The 20,347-nt window shown below is 47.7% G+C and overlaps 1 protein-coding gene across 4 annotated transcripts in view; it reads right to left on the reverse strand.

Annotated features, from left to right (window-relative positions):
* Window positions 1-20,208, reverse strand: part of ARHGEF7 (Rho guanine nucleotide exchange factor 7) — a 105,021-nt gene extending 84,813 nt beyond the window's left edge. The window contains exons 1-2 of one of the 4 annotated variants that reach the window (XM_042866655.1): window positions 19,918-20,208; window positions 8,982-9,068 (exon numbers count right to left, since the gene is read on the reverse strand). In XM_042866655.1, coding sequence (XP_042722589.1) covers window positions 8,982-9,068; window positions 19,918-20,082 — 252 coding nt within the window. In that variant the 5' untranslated portion in view covers window positions 20,083-20,208. Of the gene's footprint in view, window positions 1-7,739; window positions 7,787-8,981; window positions 9,069-9,140; window positions 9,203-19,917 lie in introns of those variants that run through there. The other 3 variants (XM_042866650.1, XM_042866652.1, XM_042866653.1) reach the window with 3 other exon arrangements.
* Between the last annotated feature and the right edge of the window lie 139 nt (window positions 20,209-20,347).

The following is a 20,347-nucleotide window of genomic DNA, read 5'->3' on the forward strand; positions in this document are numbered from 1 at the left end:
GCTAAACACAACTAAAAGTAAAAATAGCACTCAGGCAATGCATGCCTGCTGCCAGAGTTGTAAGGAAAGTCAAACCGGTGGATGCCTGCCTGGCCAAGGGTGTTTCCATAGCAGCTTGCACTCATCTAAACCAGGGTGCTGTCCTGGTGTGACTCTTTCTTTCCAGCCTCCAATTACACAGACAGAGATTGCCCATCAATGGGATTACCAAAACTAGTTTGTTTGAAGACTACTGCAGGACTCCAAATTTCACCCACATCCCTAATTCCTCCAAACCCGGCACTCAGACCCCACACTGAGGAGCCAGGCTCATTGTATCAGCAGTTAGGGGATTGGGGGAAGCAGATTTTCTCTTTCTGGCAGTTCTGCTTCGTTTCCTTTTCAAGGGGTGGGGAGGGAACAGGTTGGATTTCTGTGGATTTACTCGGGCAGCTGGCTCCAGAAGGTACCTGGCACACACCCCAGAAGTAGCACAGGATGAAACAGTCAAGCAGGGACGGTCCCAGAAAACAAAGGGACAGACCCCCCTGTAGTGGCTGCCAGCGACTCTTCAGATGGGCAGATCACTTCACAGAGATTCACCACCAGCGATATCATACCAAACCAACAATAATTGCGTTACCAAATATTTTAGCTCTACTGCAACTGAACTTCAGGTTTCTGCTTGCAAAGGATGCGGGCTGGTGCACAGCCACAGGGAGGCACGTGGAAGCCCTGCTGTACCATGCTCTGTCACTGCCAGAGTAGGTAGCACGTTTAGCAGCATGCAGACAGTACTGAGATGCCCACAGTCCCTGTCCCTGGTGTTCTGTAAAGGAGAGCTTGGTGCAAAAGAACAAAACAGAGTGATTGCACTTTCAGCCCAGAGACTAGAGTGCTATTCAGAAAAACTTCAGGGCGCTTCAGTCACCCCTCAAATTAAGGAGCATTTAATTTTTCTTCAGCACTGCAAACACCATTAAAGGAAAGATGTAACGATATCCTCCCTCACCCCTCCCATCCACCAGTTCAGCAATCTACACAAGGGAGTCCAACCAGTTAAGCCCCCTTTCTGGAGAAATGGGAGGAAAGGGATAGAGAGCCAACCTAAATAGAACTAGGGCACTGGCTTGCTTTGTGGCATTGACACCTATTCCAGATACAACAGGATCTACTGCTTTCACTGGTACTTACAGCTAATGATCCCTTAAATTGATCACGCAAAGCAGCCTAGCTAGAGTGGGCATCAGAGGGAGACGGCTTCACCAGGCAGAAATTTCACAGGATATTTATCAAGTACCTTCATAATAAAACTGCCATGTCATCACTAACCACACCACTTGTTCTCCCTCTGATGACCACTGTAGTGCCCCTCTCCCAAAGGAAAATCAGTGAAGGGCCATAGAAAATAAGGGGTGGGAGTGTAAAAATGTAAGTACATGAAAATCACCCAAAGCTACCAGGCCAGGATCTGTCCTTCACAAACAATACACCAGCCTGTAATGCCTCCTATTTGTTTGCTTGTTTCCCTCCCTGGTTTTCCTTTATTTGACCACCTGAGGCAGTTCCCTACTATGTTGTGCTTTCTGTAGGGCTGGCAAAGCAAATAGCACTGAGGATTTGTACTGAAGCAGGGGCTTGGCTCAGTTGTTGATGTTTTGTTTCTAAATCAGACTCAAAAGCAACTGCAAGTTAATTGTTTCTAAATACTCCACTCAGAGAAGCTCAGCCAACTTGATGACGAAATAAGGGCAGTGGTCATATGCTACATGAAAACACAAGTCAAAAGAAATTGGAAGGGCTGGTGCTTTGGTGAGGTTTCAGGGTTTCATTTCTGGTGTCTTTTTATTTTGTTGTTTGTTGTTGTTGTTTTGTTTGTTTGTAACTCCCACTACAGAATTACAGGGATAGAAGGATTAATCAGAATTAATCAAAAATATCATCTATTAGCTATGAGCCTTCATCCCAACCTCTTCAGGAAAAAACTTAGCATGAGAGCCCCTCACCCCAGCCCTCTTCTGACCCCAGATGCCCGAGGTGTACGAGCAGCCTGCACATTTCCCCCAGCGGCACAGCAGCTTACCACACTGAACCAGGGCACTGAAATGGACAGCTGTTGGGCTGCTCACTCTCCCCACAGCAAAGGCTGATGTGGGGAGGCAGAAACATCTGAGGAAACCACTCAGGTCATCCCCGCATAAGAAGGTTTTCCCCACTTCATTTTGAATCACCAAGCTCCAGCTTCATGCCCGGCCCACAAGATGGCACTGACAGAAAGGCGTCACAACCTCTTTCCCCCTCTCTCCCATATCGGGCTGCACCACCGGCTCTGCAGCGATCCAGAGAAGTCTGCCACCTACTGAAATATCGCCTCATCTTCCCACATCACCGACAGCCTCCGGACCTGCCATCAGAACGGTGAGGCTGGAGGAACGAGGACATGGCATCTTATCGTCAGTAAGATGAGGCCGAGCTTAACAGCACTACAACTGCTCCATTACCTAGAATTTTTTTCAATGCTTCCTGATGTAAAGACCTAGGAAAAGTGAATAACATCAGAAAAATTATTCTTCCCCCAGGCTAGCTCCCAGTAACAGTGCCATAAGCAGCCCAGCAACTGGTGAAACGCCTACATACGGCCAGCTATAGTGAAATAGAAGGCACAAGCAAAAACACGTAAGAACTACAACTAGCTGGAGATTTAGCTCAACATAGTGAGATTAATTCCCCCAAAAGAAAGGGGTAAATCACCGTGTTCTAAGTACACCTCCTTCTTTAAATTAGAGGAAGCAAGCAAGCTACTTTCTCTCATCAAGACAATCTTGGAAAATGAAGCCTGCAAAACCTCCTCTCCTCAACACGGCGTACATCACCTTTCCCACACATGCCAAGAAATCTGCATGCAAGCAGAAGTCAGGAATAGTAACAACGCTGGAAGCATTTAAGAAATTACATCAAGTCATAAGATGACCTAGATTTGATATTTCATCATTGTCCCATGCAAGAATCAACATAAAGGCTCCCAAACAGAAATATTACACTGAAACCAGCAAAGAAAAGCAACATCCATTTCATGGAGCCAGACTTTCTTCCATTCTTCAGCTCTTCTTCAGCCTGGAGGAGCTGAGGGGAGGCCTGATGGCGGCTGCAGCTCCTCACAGGGAGCGGAGGGGCAGCACTGAGCTCTGCTCTGTGTGACAGCGACAGGGCCCGAGGGAACGGCATGGAGCTGTCAGGGGAGGGCAGCTGGGGGTCAGGGAAAGGGGCTGCAGCACAGCGCGGTGGGCATGGAGTGGGATGCACAGGGCTGTGGGCACGGACCCCAGTGCCGGAGTTCACAGGACATGACGACGCTGCTCTCAGACAAAGGGTTTGAATGTTGGGTGGCCCTGCACAGAGGCAGGAGTAGGACTCCATGATTCTTACAGCTCCTTTCCAACTCAGGATATTCTATGGTAAAATTTTCCTCTAGTTGCATCCTATTTTTGATAGAAGAGTTTCCCAAAGACCAACCAACACCACTTGCTATATACTGTAGGATGCACTACAGATGTAACTACTTTTTGGTAGCTTGAGTCCAAAAATACACCTTAAAGGCACATAATGCTACATAACTCAAGCTGCTGGCATTCGAGTTTCACACAGAATGTACTATCTATAACACATACTGTATGTAGGGAGGACAAAAGATCTATCTGTGTCACACACAGGCTTGGGAAATATCTGACACCTAGGTGATTGTGTTCAGTTCCTCCTGTCACCATGCCTCCTGGAGCTCACCTCCTCTGCCCAGGAGCCGCCTTCATACACATTTTCACACCTTGTTCAGAACTAAGCAGAAGAGAAGTCCCTCCTCCTCCTACAGGGCAAGCAGAGCAGCCCCTCCTTGCTGAAATCCACACCAAAGAGCTGGAAGGCAGGGGAGAGCTAAAGAAATCAGGACAAGAACTCCTCCAGCAAGCCAGAGAAGAGCAAAAGCCAGCAAACTACCTTTGTATTCTCTTAACTCCTTTTTTCCTTGGGTGCCCTGATGCTCTCTGCAAAAGCCTCCCCTCCTCTGGCTCTCTATGCTAACCCAGTTCTCCTGATTTTCCTAGCTTCCACACTTCTTCTATCAGGAAGAATCACTAAAACCCTTTTGTGAACACTGTTTGCTGCATTCAAGCATAAGAGTGCACTGCTGAAGTCTGCTGTGCATTCTAGATTAACTGTGCACCATATTTCTGCTTTAATTACCGTGCAAGGGTTTATTCAGATCTTCGAAATAAAATGAACCACACAAATTAAGCAGTAATACCGAAGCCTCTCCTGAACCACAGAGCTACCCCATTCAAGCTGCTGCAAAACCACTCTCAGCAGATACATACTAGATAACAGTTACAGCAAAGAAGCACAGCATGTGCACCTCCCAAACTCCCCCTGTATGTAGTGACAACTGAAATGCTCTAGGTGTATTTCAGCATGCCACACATCCCTCATACATGATCCATGAAGTTAAGACAAAAGGATCAATGTCCATGGCACATTCACCATGCCATACACACTCTACACGCACACTAGTTTATGTGGGTGCTTCAAGTATTAGGTCACCATGCAATACAATAGAATTCACAGGTATACAGACATTTAAAATCTAATCTTAACCTCCAATCTAATAAAAATCTACAACAAAATCTGATCGTAATATTGGCCTAACACTCTCCTCTACTAGAACCTTAGCCATTCCTAATTCACTAGCAGACATCAGGAAGCTCCATTCATGACAGCAACTTAACTCGACACTTTCCTTGCACAAACAGATCTTTGAGTGTTGACTTGCAGAATACCTTTCAAAGGCCACAAGGGCAACAGGACTGCAGCCATCATTATCTTTGGGAAATGTACAAGGCTCAGAGAGAAAAAGCAGCATCACCTTACAGGTTAATTGTTATGGTTGTGGAAGGAGTGGGGCAGGGAAGAAGAGAAAAAGGCGCGTAATCCTGCTCCCAAAAGATGAACTGGTCTAACAGAACAACACTGACACCCCTTGCAAACTTCTCCCCAGGGCTACAGCTGTATCACAGACACATTTGCATATCTTGACATAATAAATAGCTCTCAGGATTTCATTTCCCAAATTTGCATGTAGCGTTCAAAACCTTAAGGGCAAATTCTTGCACGAGAGATTTACTGATGAACAAACAGAGGACCTTACATTCCATGGCATTGCCAGGTTCGCTTCATTTCTTCTTTAGTTATTTCACTGAGGAAGTAAAACCCTGATTTTGGCATTGCTTCCTCTGTAATAAACTGACCATTATGAATGCCAGAAGTACAGAGGTCTGCTGACAGGTAGGGAAAAGATTCTCAAGTCCATGGCTCACCTGTACTTTTCTATTAGCCTGCTGTCACCTTTTCCATCACAGTAACAGAAATACAAAGTGTGTTTGAGATCCAATGTAGGAACGAGACAATCACCACAGACAAACTCATGGGGGCTCAGGAAGGAACAAACACTCTAGGATCATCACTTCTTCATTTCTGCCTCTCCTGCCAGTGTTCAGTGGAAGATACTGCATATCCGCAGCGAGTTCCATATCAAGCATACCTAATTAATAATCCTCTTCTAGAACCAAGTCTGCCATGCACATCCACTATGCTGCAGGCCCTTCCTGGGAACCCATTTTGACAAAGAGGTCATTCTTCCAAAAAGGGAACGTCGTTAAGCATCTTTTCACACAAAGGTGAAACTGCGTGGAAAAACAGCTCTTAAAGCAAAACTGGTAAGAACAATATATAGCAAATTGTCTCCCTACCTAAGGAAACTGCACATTACATTATGAACTTGCAAAGTAGCCAGCTGTTCCTACAGTCTGTTCCATCTATGCAGACATTTGTCAAACGCAGCGAAGCTTCAGAGCTTCAAACCACTTGACACTACGATTATTCTAAGCAAAAACTAACAGCTTCCAGAAGGGAGAAATAATATAGAGTTGAAAATTCAGTCTTTCAACTCTAGTTGAGATCTCAGGGACATTTTCTGTGGTTAACAGGTCTAATATTTTTTAATCTATATATGAGAAATCAGTATTTTAAGAAGTGTTAAGAAAACACTTCACTTGTAGAACAATCTTACAGTTATTAATTGAAACTATTTCTGTTTTACCAACTCAGATTTCAACTTACAAAGGCTTACTGCAAGCCCCAGATTAAGCATTCATTTTGTTTTGGAACACTTACACATCAAATACCATGGAGGGAAGAAATAGATCTATTGGTTTCCCTTGAGGAACAGCAATACTTCTCATTAGAATTTGAACCATGCTTTCTGAACATCATATCTAACAGTTTAAACTTATTGGGGAAAGGATGAAAATAAGGATAACTTCCAGACATCAGAATATTCCCAAACCAACAAAGACTCTCACCTCTGCCCTTATCTTCAAGTACAGAGAGCAGTCATCACATCCTTCAACAAACAGAAACCATAGAGGAAAACATCTGAAAGAAACTACCCACTGAGGCACATCTTTCTGTTAACCATGGCAGTTCATCGAGTTCTCAGACACACATCTAAGTTCCAAAGCTAGAATCACGCAGCATAAAAAGCAAAGTGCTCTGATAATTTTGTAAAACCACAACTCTACTTTACTCATGATAACTTCAGATCTAAGAACAAGAAGAGATTGTGCAAAGCTGAACCTAGGCTAAGCAAACCAGTGCTGTTTTCTTACCATGCTCCAAAAATCAGAGAGAAACCACCCGACCTGACTACATACAACTCAATGCCTGTCTAAGTCAGCTCCATGTAAAGCCATGCAAAATTGCAGGTAGCATACACGTTACAAAAATCACCACATCCATGCACAGAAGGTGACGTCCCCGCTCCAATCTAGAGTTTCCTGTTACCTGCACTATTCAAACATTTATTCTATTTAAAGATCACAACCACATCCACTGGTTTGTCAGATATTTATACTCACCACTGACTCATTATTTAATCTTCTCTCCCCTGAAAAATCTCTGCCACTGTTTTCAGAGACACTCTTCACTCGATGCAAAAACAGAAGGCGGTCTTCAAAGCAAGCAGCCACCCTCTTTCCAAACCCAGCCACAAGTAAGGAAGCATTACATCAATGCTGCATGGAGAAGCTATGGCACCTCCCCAGTTCCCACAGCAAGTGAAGCAGAGATCTACGAGGGCTGACTCACACCTTGTTACAGCAGAGAGCACAAAGAGCCCAGGGTTAGCAGGCGGCCGAGAGGCCTCTGCCAGATACTTACTTGTTGAATCTGGGCTACCCTTCCTCTCATCTCTGGCCGCAGCCAGGGGGTTGGGAAAATTAATGAGAAAACAACAGGGAACGGACAACCTCCAAGCATAACCAAAGTTCCTAAGACAAATACAGAAGGCTCCATAAACCTAAGCATTTGTGCCCCTTCCTGCCAGGCTCTCACCTCTCCTGGTAACTTGGGATAATTCCTGCTCCAACACGCTGGGCTGGAAGCTGCTGCAGCCAAGTGCCTTCACGTAAGAAAGGAGTTTCCGGCAGCCTTGCTGAGAAGCCCCTGAAGCCATGCTAACAATTTGGTTATGCTCAAAAATATTCATGCTCCAAGCATAAGACAAAAGTTATCTTTTTTTTAAATCACTGTTCTTCACTTTCTTACCACTCTGAGCAAAAGAGCTGACAAAAGCTTTCTGCAAACTACAACTGGAAAAGCTCCAAGCTCAGTGAGAGCCCTACCAAGGGAACGAGTACAAAGAGATGGATACTCACTGTATCTTTTCCCACCTTTCGCTTTCGTATTTGCAATTTATTTCTGACTTGAGACTTGAAGCATCTCCCCTCACCAACTCCCTGTAGCTCGCGTATCTCCACTGCTTGAATTTTAGGTCAGTGCTCACACAGAGAGGTTATAAATATGGAAAACTAAACACAGACATGAAATAAAAAACGAGTGGGAAGTCAGCTATTGCAAGAAAAAACCAAACGTTAGAGACAATGCAAAGCTCAGCCCAGAGCCTGGTTTCTGAATCCCATAGAAACTCTTCTTTCCTCTCAACAAATCCTAGCAGATCTTCTTTGAAGGGGGAAGACTAATTTCACAAGGGACAGCACTAAAAAACTATTTTTTAATCTTCTCCCAAAACAGAACCTAGGATTAAGCGCAAGCCCTGCACCACTAATTTCAGTAATGATAGCTCACTGTGCAGAGCCTCAGGAAAGCTCAACCTGCTCAGAATGATATTCTGCCCCACAGCCTTACAGGCAGGACCACAGGCACTGCAAGAACCTGAGAACTCGTTAAGGCAACACAGAGCCAATTCACATTCAGAAGCACCAGAAACCATCTTTTCCACCCCAAAAAAAGCTTCTAAGAACAGAGATTACAGTGCCTCTCCAATGCGGAGAAGTTGGGCAGTGCTTTGGATTACATCAGTTCTCTCTCCCACACACCCATCAAGGAAGCGAGGCAGCAGCACGTCCCTCTCACAGCTAAATATAAAAGGAACGTGGGACTCGCTAATGTGCAACCCTGCGAACACATGTTTGGGAAATATGGCAGTTCGCTGGGTTTTTATGTAACCCGAAGGATGCTCGGGAGAAACCACATCTACCATTTTCCCTCATTAGCGCTTCATTCCCACGCGCCGACCCCAGCGCCGCTCAAAGCGGACGATGTGGTCGCTAAGAGCCCGCTGCACGAGAGGGGCAGAGCCGCACCGGCACCACCGCGCTGCCGCACTCCGAGCAGCGCTACGGGCACGGCGAGCAGCCCGGCGCGCCGCAGCCCGGCTCCTCCACCAGCCCCACGCGCAGCCCCGCACGGCTGGGAGCCGAGCCGAAGCGCAGCGCTGCCCCCGACCCCGCAGCCCCCGACCCGCGGCGCGGCGAGGGAGGGGCGGCCGCCACCATCTTGTCCGCACAAAGGCACGAAGGCGGCAGCGCCGCTCCCCCGGGCACCGAGCCTGCCGGCCCCGCCGGCCCCACCGCCCCTTCCCTCGGCGCCCCACTCACCTCCAGGCGCAGCGAGGCACCGCAGCCCCGCAGGAACTCGCGGATGTTGCTCAAACACTCGCCCTCCGTGCGCGGCTCCGGGTACACCTGGAAGAGAAGAGGCGGCGGCTCAGCGCGGACCCGGCCCCGCGGGGCGCGGCCCGGCCCCCGCTCCCTCACCTCCCGCTCCCTCCGCTCCTGCCTGGGAAGGGGTTGAACCGGGAAGTAAACACGGAGCGCAGGAAATGGCGTGCGAGGGCGGAGGGCGCAGCGCGCAGCCCGGCTGCCGCGGCCCCGGCGGCTCAGCGCGGAACGGGAGCGGGAACGGGAGCGAGAGGGGCGGGGCGCGGCCGCCGCCTGGCACCGGGCTGCTCTGAGAGCGGAATCCTGGGCGGGCTTTAGAAATAACTGAGAGAAAAGCCTGGGAAGAGCTCCGTGGGAAATGTGCCGGTACCCGGTTAATAATCCACTGGTCCGTGGTTTTTTTGTCAGCCACAGCCCCTTCCTACCTCGGGAAAAGAGGAACCCCACAGTGGAAAGCCGTGGCTGGACCTCAGAAACCTCAGCCCAAGAAGCCACGTTCATGCCTGGCACAGCTCAGCCTCTGTGCAGAATCTTTACTGGAGCCTTGCTTAGCTCACCTAATAGCACATAGAAGCATTGTTTCACCTCCCCCCAAGAAAAAAAGAAAAAATTGATTTTTTTTTTTTTTTTAAACAAATTAGTCCACCAAACAAACTATTGCTCAAACCAAGAGGTAAACAGACCTGCAGCCCCGGGCACGTCCTTCTGTGTGAGCTGGAAAGCCAAAGTGCTCTGGAAGTCTCTGGGTGCTGTGACCTTTGCCTGCACATTACGCTAGAGGAAGGCCTGCTTCACACATACTGATGGAAATCAAACTACATGCATAATATCTACCTTCACAGCACGTGGAGCTCAGCATAAGGCTGAGTCCAAACATCAAGCTGCAACCAAGGCAGGCCATCCTGCGGAGTTTGTATCAACTATTCTGACCTCACAGTACCACGAGCATCAGCAAACACACCTTAGAACAAAGAAATGTAAAACATGAGCTGCTATTGCTTTCTCAAGACAAAATTCAAATCAATTTCACACAAACACCACAGTTTTTCACAAGTAATTTGGCAATATGAATGGAAGAAGCTCCACTGTTCTCAAGCAAACATGCACACAAACACATTGATTGGTACTATGGTAAACTGCCATGGGTTGAGAATAATGTCTTGACTATACAAGAAGGTAAAGTCAGTGCCAAGGAAGTCCCACATGCATATAACAAACAGCCTGAGGAGGAATCACAGTGCATTTGGAAAGCACGCAAATGGCAATGGACCCTGCAGGGAACATGGCGAGTGTCATCCCTCCTGTGCTGGTTTGGTTTTTTGTTTTTTTTTTTTTGCTAGTTTTGCATTTATTGTATGCTATACATTGTGATTCTTTGGATTCATTCACTAGAAGTAGGAATCCTCAAGCTTAGCCAACCATCCCAACACCCACTGTTACAAACACTTCCAGAGCATGCTGTGGGTATTTCCACGTTTACCCTTCTGGTTTGCTCTACCTCATATTCCTGTCTGACATGGGATACACAATAACTACACAGTTGCACTCTACAACTTTTTTTCTTAAACTATTTGCATAGCAGCTGCTTTTGATCACCCTGCAGGGTAAAGGCAGGTAAGTACAGCAAATGCATTCAGAAAGCAAGGATAAACAACAAAATATAAAACCTCAGTGATTGAAGTAGGGTCATTCTCCAGAATCACTTATCTTAACAGACTGCCTGTACATAAAGACAGTGAAAAGGAGAGCTTAAATAGTTCTCCTATCCAATACTTGTTTCCTCCCCTGGCTGCCACAGACCCACACTGTCAGTTCATTAGCAGGGGCTGCCCTCTTATTACAGGCCTGGAGCATCCGTAGCACAAAGGAGCCTCAGTGTTGAACTGGAACCTCTACGTGCTACAGTCATACAAATAAAAAGGAATACATGTAATTAGAAAAGACAGGACTTCCAGAGGGACCTGACAGATTCTTAATTAAGGATCAGGGCTCCAGAGTGGAATTCAGAGAGACAAGGGAAGGTAATGCACAGAGCAGGAGCAACAGCCTACACCACTTCTGTGTGGTTCACGGACAGACTCTGATAGAGGCCAAAACTCTCAGGGAGCAGTTTTAGAAATTAGGGACAGCTCAGGAAGGACATGTATGCAATGTACCACAACTGCAAAGAAGTGGACTACATTTTTCTGCCATCCAGAAACAGTGTGTAATACAAATGGATGGCAGCCAGCTAACATTACATTTGTTTTGATCAAGTTGCCCAAGGAGGCTGTGGATGCCCCATCCCTGGAGGCATTCAAGGCCAGGCTGGATGTGGCTCTGGGCAGCCTGGTCTGGTGGTTGGCAACCCTGTATGTAGCAGGGGGTTGAAACTAGATGACCATTGTGGTCCTTTTCAACCCAGGCCATTCTATGACTCCAGAAAGTCTACGGCTTTAAGGAAAACAGCAAACACACTTTAAAAAGGGCAAAGCAGAGACAGGTAGAATTGAGCAAAACCATAACAGGAGCTGCATTAAGAAAAAAAATATGAAAAAGACCACCTTTTGGGCAGGGAAAGTATGCAAAGAAATTAAGAGAGGAATGTACAGCATAATAAATGAGTTTAAAAGACAGAAAGATAGCTCCTTGATTGTAAGGTGGCTGCCCAGAGAGGTTGTGGATGCCCCATCCCTAGAGATGTTCAAGGCCAGATTGGACGGGCCCTGGGAAACCTGGTCTACTATTAAATGTGGAGGTTGGGGGCCCTGCATGTAGCAGGGGGGTTGGAGATTCATGATCCTTGAGGCCCCTTCCAACCCCAGCCATTCTGTGATTCTGTAATGAGTAAACTATAAGTCAATATGAAGGTGACATCATCAGCTATTTATATGGAAAACCAGCTGCCTGCTTGCACTTGTATGATGAGTAAAGTGGGCAAAAGTAAGAGAAATCTTAAAAAAAAATAAAATAAAATAAAATAAAATAAAAGACAATAGCAATAGCTTGATTTTTTAACACTTCTGTGTAGTAATTCTGTTGTCATTCATCCATTTATGTAGTGTGACCTAGTAGGTACAACGTGGTTTAGTATGAAGGGAGAAGAGAGATCACCCGAGTTATGAGAAAACAGAAACCACCAGCAAACAGAATAGATACTGCCAACCAGCAGCTGTGTCCAGCACAACCTTAATGGTGTTCTATGCACTGTGAGTGCAGCTGCCTGAGTGTAGTTTAAAGATCCAGCCTTCAGGCAGGCACACCAGGAGAAAAACCCCACAAAGGGCCAGCCTTGTGCTTTAAAGAGTGTTACAAAAGAATAAAACCATAAGAGAATGTGTTTTTCTCCTGTAAGTATCAGGAGGATACAGTCCCATGCCACAGTATGTGACTGGATCATTTTTCCCATATATTAATTTTGATATGAGGTGACAGTAGAGGAATTTGATAGTTAAACTAAAAATATGGAGCAGGATTCTTAGAAAGGCACGGCTTGGGCTTTAGGCTCAATGGAGTGCTGCATCCTACTGTTTCTGCTCTACTCTGGTACTGAGATTTCCCAACCTATAAAGCCTGTTGCCACACCACCTGCAGCTTCCTGCTCACCTGGCTTCTATTCCATCAGGGCACTCGGCATCAAGAACACTTTGGGTGATGGCTTCTCCAGCTCCGAGCTCTTCTTCTGCATGTGTCCCAGAACACTGCTGCATCTAACCAGCCTTCATTGACAGTGACCTGCACTGAAACACACTGATGTTCTGCTTTAGCTGCTTCTCTCCCTTATTGCAAATAGCCCTCCAAAGCCCTCAGCTAATATTTTCAAGTTTGGGAAGAAAATTTACAGTGTTCTTAGAATGTCAATCAATTCCATGGCAGCCTTAATAAGCTGTTTCTTTGAGTCCCACACTACACTTAGAGCCACTTTTTCTTTTTCAACCTACCATTTGAAAATCACACTGTGGGCCTGATACAGCTGTTGGAGCTCATCCTTCCAGATCTGCACCTGTATTAAACAACATTCTGCAAAACAGTATGTTCTTTGCAGTGGAAGTACTGTACTTTTGTTAATTCCCTTGGACCCTGATCAAATTCCCATCAAAGTTTATAAACCTGCTCCCACGAGACAGACATTTGATTAAGGCTAAGATATAAACATATCAAGTTAAGGGCATCGTGGTATTCCAAACGATAGTTTTGTTTTCACATTACATTACATGTAGTTTTTTCCATTCCATTTTTATATCTCCAGGCACACTAAAAAAAAAAAAAAACAACCCTATGCTAAGACAGCACAAAGAAACTGAGAATGTCAAGCATGGAAAGCTGAGGATGAAAGCTGTTTTTTGCAGCTGCAGCTCTGAGCCACCTGTAGACCCACTCTGTGAACTGAACCAGGTAGGATTCTACTGATGCACAAAGCATCGTGAATATGCACACAGAGGTCCGGTTACATCTGGATGAGTATTTTTTCCAGCATTTTCAGATATTTCTAAATCCTTTTTTTTTTTTCTTTTTCCTGTTTTAAAGTAAAAGATGGTATCTGCATGCATGCAGATGTGCCAAGCCCTGTGCTATGTTACCAGCCGCACTGAACCGCAGGAACGAACACACAGCGCCCACAGGAAGAAAAGCATTTCCTCGGAGCTGCTCGGTGCAAGAAACACCAAGAAATTCTACTGCAGGGTAAAGGCAGAGGCTGCTGGAAACCCATTGCAGCGGATAACTGGGGAGCACCCTGCAGGCAGGTGGGGGCTTCGCACCCTCCCACAGCCCCGGCAGCACCGCCTGCGCAGCACGAGCTGAGGCGGTGGGAGCCCAATCACTCAGGGTTTGTTTACGCTGGGAGAGCTCTGCTGCTAGCGGTGCTGGCACCAGTCCTCCGTGTGGATGTAACATATGCCAGAGAGGGAATTCCTCTGCCAGCCGCACCGTACTTCCCCCGGTGACATCGATGGAGCCAACTAAAGCACAGCTCTGTCAGCACAGCTGTATCTGCCAGGGGTGTGGGATTTGATTGCTTTTTCACCTCAATGTGAGGAAATATTCCACAGGGCCTACTAAAATCCCACAGCAGAGACCCTGCCCTGGGCACAGTGCCAGCATTTTCCTATCACACTCACTGCAGAGCCAGAAAATGGAGACCTGAATGACATTCTCCTAGACCAGAACAGCCCATCGTGCACCAGGAGGGTCTCTACCTGCTGAGGTCCACAGGGAAGAACTGGGCTGCAGAAACTTCTCAGCTCATCACCTGTGCCAGTGGTGGCTGACAGCTGCAACCTCACATCTACGATGCTGAGCGGAGAGAGCACTGCTTTGCTCCACATCAGGGGCTCACACCAGCTAGAGATGGGGCAGGAAGGCTCAGCCATCCAGGGCAGAATCCAGGCAGAGCACATGGCTGGTGCCCCTGCTGCACCGCCAACTCACAGCATCTCTGCAAGCCCTGCTGTGCCTGAAACTTTGTGAAGCTTCATCTTCACAAACACCGGGCAGTAACAAATGAAAAGTCTTATTTAGTAAATATGAATATTCAAGACACCTCTCCCTCCCCTCAGTGGCACAAAAGCAGATTTTACATACATATATGTATGCATATGAATTATACATATATAGAATTTGTAAACTTTCAATTTTAAGGCCACAGTTGCAGTTTTTCTAAGGCTTGAGTTACAACCATAGGCATCTTCACCTGAACAATGAGGAACATTCTGCTCCCTAGCACACTGGGCACCCCAGAGCTCTTTCTCTTAGCCACAGACATGCGGTGTTTGGAGAATGGTCTGGGTAACAGCAGGGCTTAGCCCAAGGGCTAAGGCAGTGCCAGGTCTGTTCTAAGTATTACACACAAACCTAGAAAGAATGTATCTTCTAGGAACTGTGGAGAGGGCATTATAGAGAACAAGATCAGCAAAACTAAATTTCCTCTGTATTTTTTTCTCATTAAAACAATTCCCTCATTAATAGCTTCGTTAATTACCCTTTCTTCTGTAGGTCTGGCATATCCAAAGGTCTGTATAGACCTTTCAGCATTAACAGGGTGTGATTTTGAAAGAAAAGGGACAGCAAATGCAGATACTGGTCCTCTGCTTCTTTGGCACACTGTCTTTCCCTGTACATTAGAGCCACCAGAATTAAAGAGCTGGCAAATAAGTGCAAAAAGCAGCAGCATTCTCCATCAGTGCCCCTCCTGTTCTCTGTACTTGCAAGGCAGTGTGGTCAATGGTAACTCCGTAAGTGGACCACAGTTCCATGAGGAAGCTCATAGGAACACTTTTGAGAATCAGACCTACTTAGAAAAAGAAAAAAAAAAAACCAACAAAACAGCAGTTTCACAATCTCACTTGGGCTAGCTTTCCCCAGAAGCTGGGCTCACCCTCCTTGCAGCAACATCAGTCTCCCTGTGCAGGCAGCCACAGCTGCCCAGCAGGGAATACTCTTACCAGAAGCAAATAATCTCCTTGGGAGTCTCTATGCAAGGACTGCTGCTAAGGGGAGAGAGCGTACACACATCAAATTCATCAAATGTTTTGCTTCTCCCCTCCTTGGCCTAGTCCTCGGACGACCTGCTGCTGCTTCAGTGCCTTCCTGTGGGTCTTGATGAGCACTGACAGGGCAGTCCTTTAGTTCAGCCAGGTGTACCTTGGCAGCCCCACCAAGTACCAGAGCTACTTCCCAAATTCAGACTGCTTATGCAGCTGGCACTGCCACTTGATGGGTGGCACTGCTCACAGGGTGCTCACACTGCCTCACAAGCATCTGATTTCAGTCTCTGCAACTTTGGTTGCAGTTCATCTTGCACTCTTGCAAAGGTCTCTGGTTGCAACATTCGCTGCTTCTGATCACTGCTGGCTCCCAGGCACCTGCCCTTTCTTTGCAAAGTCTGAAACATTGCAGTCAGGTCACTCTTTGTCACCAGGAGAGAAGTACTTGGCTAAGTGGAATCAGAGAGAAGTGAACAGGCTGCCCAGAGAAGCTGTGGATACCTCATCCCTGAAGGTGTTCAAGGCCAGGTTGGATGGGGCCCTGGGCAAGCTGATCAAATTATTGATTTAGTGGTTGACAAGTCCAGGTGAGAGAGTTGGAACTGGATGATTTTTAAGGTCTCTTCCAACCCAAATCATTCCGTGATTCTATGATTCTATGAACACAGAGCTCATCTGGCCAAAGCAAAGGGCATTTACACTTACCGTAAGGCAATGCCGCTGAGATGGTCACAACATATGACAGCCTGGACACTCCTTCTGGGGACTCAGACTCCAAGTGCTTGTGCTCATGAAGAGCATTCCATTCGCCTCTGGATTCTCACACAGCTCAATTCTTCCCAAATTAAAATTCAAAATGCCTCTTTTCTCCAGAGACCTCAACCATTAGGTCAAATCTCCCATCAGTCCCAATCCAGCACCGACAAATAACCACAAACACTGACCCCAGTGCCCAGTCCTCCAGAGGGAGAAACAAGTTTTGCTTTGACCATATGCTGAGCCTCCATCAGCGAGGAAACATATTACCTTCTTGCCCCAGCCAGCTTCTCATGACTCCTCTTGCACAACCGCACCATTGAAGCATCCTCCAGGAGGCCAGGCCCCACAGGCACAGCAGTCAAGGCTGTTTAAGGCTGTCTAAGGCTGTCACTAAGTGCCTGGGATGCACCAATAGCAGAGGGGTCACAGACCCTCACAGGAGTTCCCAGTTGAGAGACAGTACTCCTTCCACCCCAAAAGAACATCCCGTTTCCTCCAAAGCCAATGGAGCTGTCCTCAAAGTAATACATTTCAGTCGAGCAACTGGCCAAAAATGAAAGTACAAACAGAACTTAATGGAGCGCGAAGCAAAGGATGACAAGGAAAATTCTCGCTCCAATTTTAATCTCTGTTTACAATGCCAAAAGTGGGTCAAATGGGCCTGCAATGGAGGGATTTGTCTGGAGAATGATCTCCGCAGCAGAAGACATGCACGCAGTGAACAACTGCATGGCAGTACGGCTGCAGCAGCCTCTCCCTGACCCCAGGGCCGCTCAGCCTTAAAGAAGCTGTAACACAAAACCTTGGCTTCCCATTCAAATGACTTTCAGTACAGCTCTCCATCCACTAGCATAGATCCACAGACTCATGCAACGCAAGTTTGAGCTTTAAGGAGTTGAGGCATCACTGGGTTTGGGCACAGGGAGGTGGCAGTCATTGCCCTGTTGGTTGCAGGCAACTGCTCTGCCTTCTGCCCCTTTCCCATGTTACAAAACTGCTCATCGGGACCATTGCTCTGCCCAAATCCTGCCTGGCTTTACCTCCTCATGGCCACTCTTCAAAAGCAACGCAACTGCAGCAATGGCCAGCAGCAGCCCAAAAGCAAGAGATGCAATGCATAGTAATGCTGCCTTCCAATGCACTCTCATTCACAGTTCCTGGAATCAGATGAATTGAATACCTGTCTGCTGCTCAAGACAGGCAGCTGTTCTGTAAACAAATGCAGCCAATGCTCCCTGACAAGGAGTTACTCTGCACAAAGTCAGCACACAAACACAATGCAATCTACAGGAAGAACAGTGACCAGCCCTCAAACCCACCAATTCGTTTTATTGACTGAAAAACAATCTGCTAGCTGACCTTCAGGTGCTTCACTCCTTGTATGGGCAGACAACCCTTATTTACTAAAATTAGTCTACTAATTACTCGCAGGGTACCCAGAGGCTTTCAAAGCACAAAATGCCAAAAATACGTTATTAAATTCCTGTGAGCGTTGAGTCCTCTTCCTAAACAGTTTTTGAAAGAAAGAAATGCTTTTAGAGCATTTGCTAGAAAACATCTTCAAGAAACTGATAAGCAATCCTTCTTTGTTGGTTTTAGTTGCTATTTTGTATTAACAGGAAGATAAGCTGAGGGAGTCTTCCAATTTCTTGCTTATGCCAGGTATTCATAGAAAGTTGTGATGTTAAATGATACTGAGAGCTGAACCAGTCTACATCTGTGGCTCAAACCAGGTACTGGTGAGAGCTCAGACAAGTCTGAGCTGAAGCTGTCTGAGCTCAGACAGTTTGAACTGAAGACTTTCAGGACAAATAGGGAATAAAGGGACTCATATTTAAAACGTGCTCAGTATAAAAATAATTCTCTATAAATGAACAGTAGTAGCAAAAACAAAAAGACATGAGGAAAAAAAAATACCAGGATACAAAGACATAGGGATATTAATGCTATATGTTTTATTGGCAAGCCACAGGAAGTAAAAGAAAAAAAAGAGAACAGTATTATACAAATAGCTCAGACATACTCCTTTCGTGTTCCCAGCTAGCACGGTAGGGTACGCACTGAAACTACAGAGAAAGCATATGCACAAAGTTGGACTGGAACATGAGTTCGTGAGCCTTTCAAAGGCACCTATGGGCTAGAAAGCACAGCGTGAAAGGCCAAAAACTACGTATAGATCCGCTCACAAAACAAAGGAATTAGTGGATATACAGAGCTCTAGCAGAAAGCTGGACACAGGCTGACTGGGGTAGGTGGCAGGCCGAGAGGCCTTCTGTTCTCTGCCAGCCGTCCCAGCCCATCATCACCCTCTGCACATCCCTGCACCATTAGGCTCATCTCTGTATGGCAGAATGGATAGCAGCACCCCACTGACAGCTCCTGTGAGAAGCTGTGCCCCTGCACAGGCTCCTCTAGGTCTGGGATTGGGAAGGGACCCCAGTATCAGAAGCATTGTCTCCTTCGACACGATAGCAAAAGCACGCCTCTCTTTCACATCAAAGCCACTCCTAGCTGCACCGTACACAGAAGCACGTGAAGTTGGAAAACACTTTCCTAGCACTTATTTCCATCGCACTCATATCTGTTTCAATGTGCCTGCAGCAGAACCTGTTCCACACTCCATCTCAAGACTCTATCCTCCCAGGCTTATCAGGAGTGCAGGGATAGCCCTGTGTTGCCCCAATGCTCAACACCCAGCTCCATGGGGCTCTGGAGACCAGAGGCAGGGAGGTACAGCGAGACAGACTGGGAAACCACCACGGCTGTCATGCAGACAGAAGGATGCACCAACAAACTATTCCTGAGGGGGTCTGCACCCCAACTGCTGCCAAGGAGTGGACACGCATTATTTCCAGCTGCATCACACACACAGAATAACAGAACCATAGGGGTTGGGATTGACCTCTGGAGATCCATCTAGCCTAACCCTCTGCTAAAGCAGGTTCCCTAGGGGAGGTCACACAGGACAGCACCCAGGTGGGCTCTGAGTCACTCCGGAGAAGGAGACTCCACGTTTTCCATGGGCAGCTTGCTCCAGGCCACAGCAGCTGTCCCTGTGCTGGTCCCTGTGTCACTCATGCTCCTGTGTCATTTCCATAACACTTGTGGGCTCCAGTGTCATTTCCACATCCCCCATTTGCTTGCAGTCCATGAGGACAGCACCGAGCCGCCAAACATAGCAGGGTGGACAACAGCACAAAGCAGTGACAATCTGTGGGGAATTGAAGAGCCCGCTCCAAACCCAGCACCCTACATAGCTCAAAGGTTTCCAACTCTGGGGCTCCAGAAAACCAGGTGACCACAGCCACCTGCCAGGTGACCTTCAGTAGTCACCAGCAAGATGGGGAAAGTTGGCTCCATGAGGTGTGCCAGCACACGGAGGCCTCCAGAAAGCCCAAATAAAGAAAGCAAGCAGGACAACAGCCCGCATTACACAGCGGCACAAGGAAATCAAATTGTGAAACGTGAATGTTAGCGGCGGCCACGGGGCTAAGGGAGCGCTTTTTGTTCCCTCCCGCCGGCTCCATCGTCTCCGGGAGGAACTCAGCACCGAACCTCCGGGGGCTCCGAGTCGGAGGCCGCCGTGCCGCCGTGCCCCCCGCGCCGTGCCGCCGCCCCCGGCCTGACAAAGCCCGCTCCCCCCGACTCACTTTCTCGATGGATCCCGGCAGCAGGCGCTCGAGCAGGCGGCACAGCACCACGCCGTCCTTCAGGGAGGACTGCAGGAAGCCCTCGGGGTCGGCGATGCTCTTCTTGGGCGACTCCAGCACGCCCAGGGCGATCAGCCACGTAACGGTCTGCTCGGCCGAAGTCATGGCCGCGCGGAGCTGGGTTGGAGGGGAGAGGGGGAGGGGGGGCGGCTTTATGGGATCGCTGTCTCCCCTCCCCGGGCGGGGGTTTCAGGCCGAGGCCCCCGCCTCCCCCATGTGAATGCGGATGACGACGCCCCGCCACACACACGCACACATACACACACACACATGCAGCCGCAGAGCCGCCTCCTCCCCGCCCCGTGACGGCACGGGGCTTGCGCGCCCGCGGACCCCCCTCCCCCGCGCCCGCGGAACCGGACCGGGCGGC

Source organism: Lagopus leucura, unplaced genomic scaffold (assembly GCF_019238085.1).
Source record: "Lagopus leucura isolate 7727_CA_CO unplaced genomic scaffold, USGS_WTPT01 Super-Scaffold_100001, whole genome shotgun sequence".
Taxonomy (NCBI): Eukaryota; Metazoa; Chordata; class Aves; order Galliformes; family Phasianidae; genus Lagopus; species Lagopus leucura.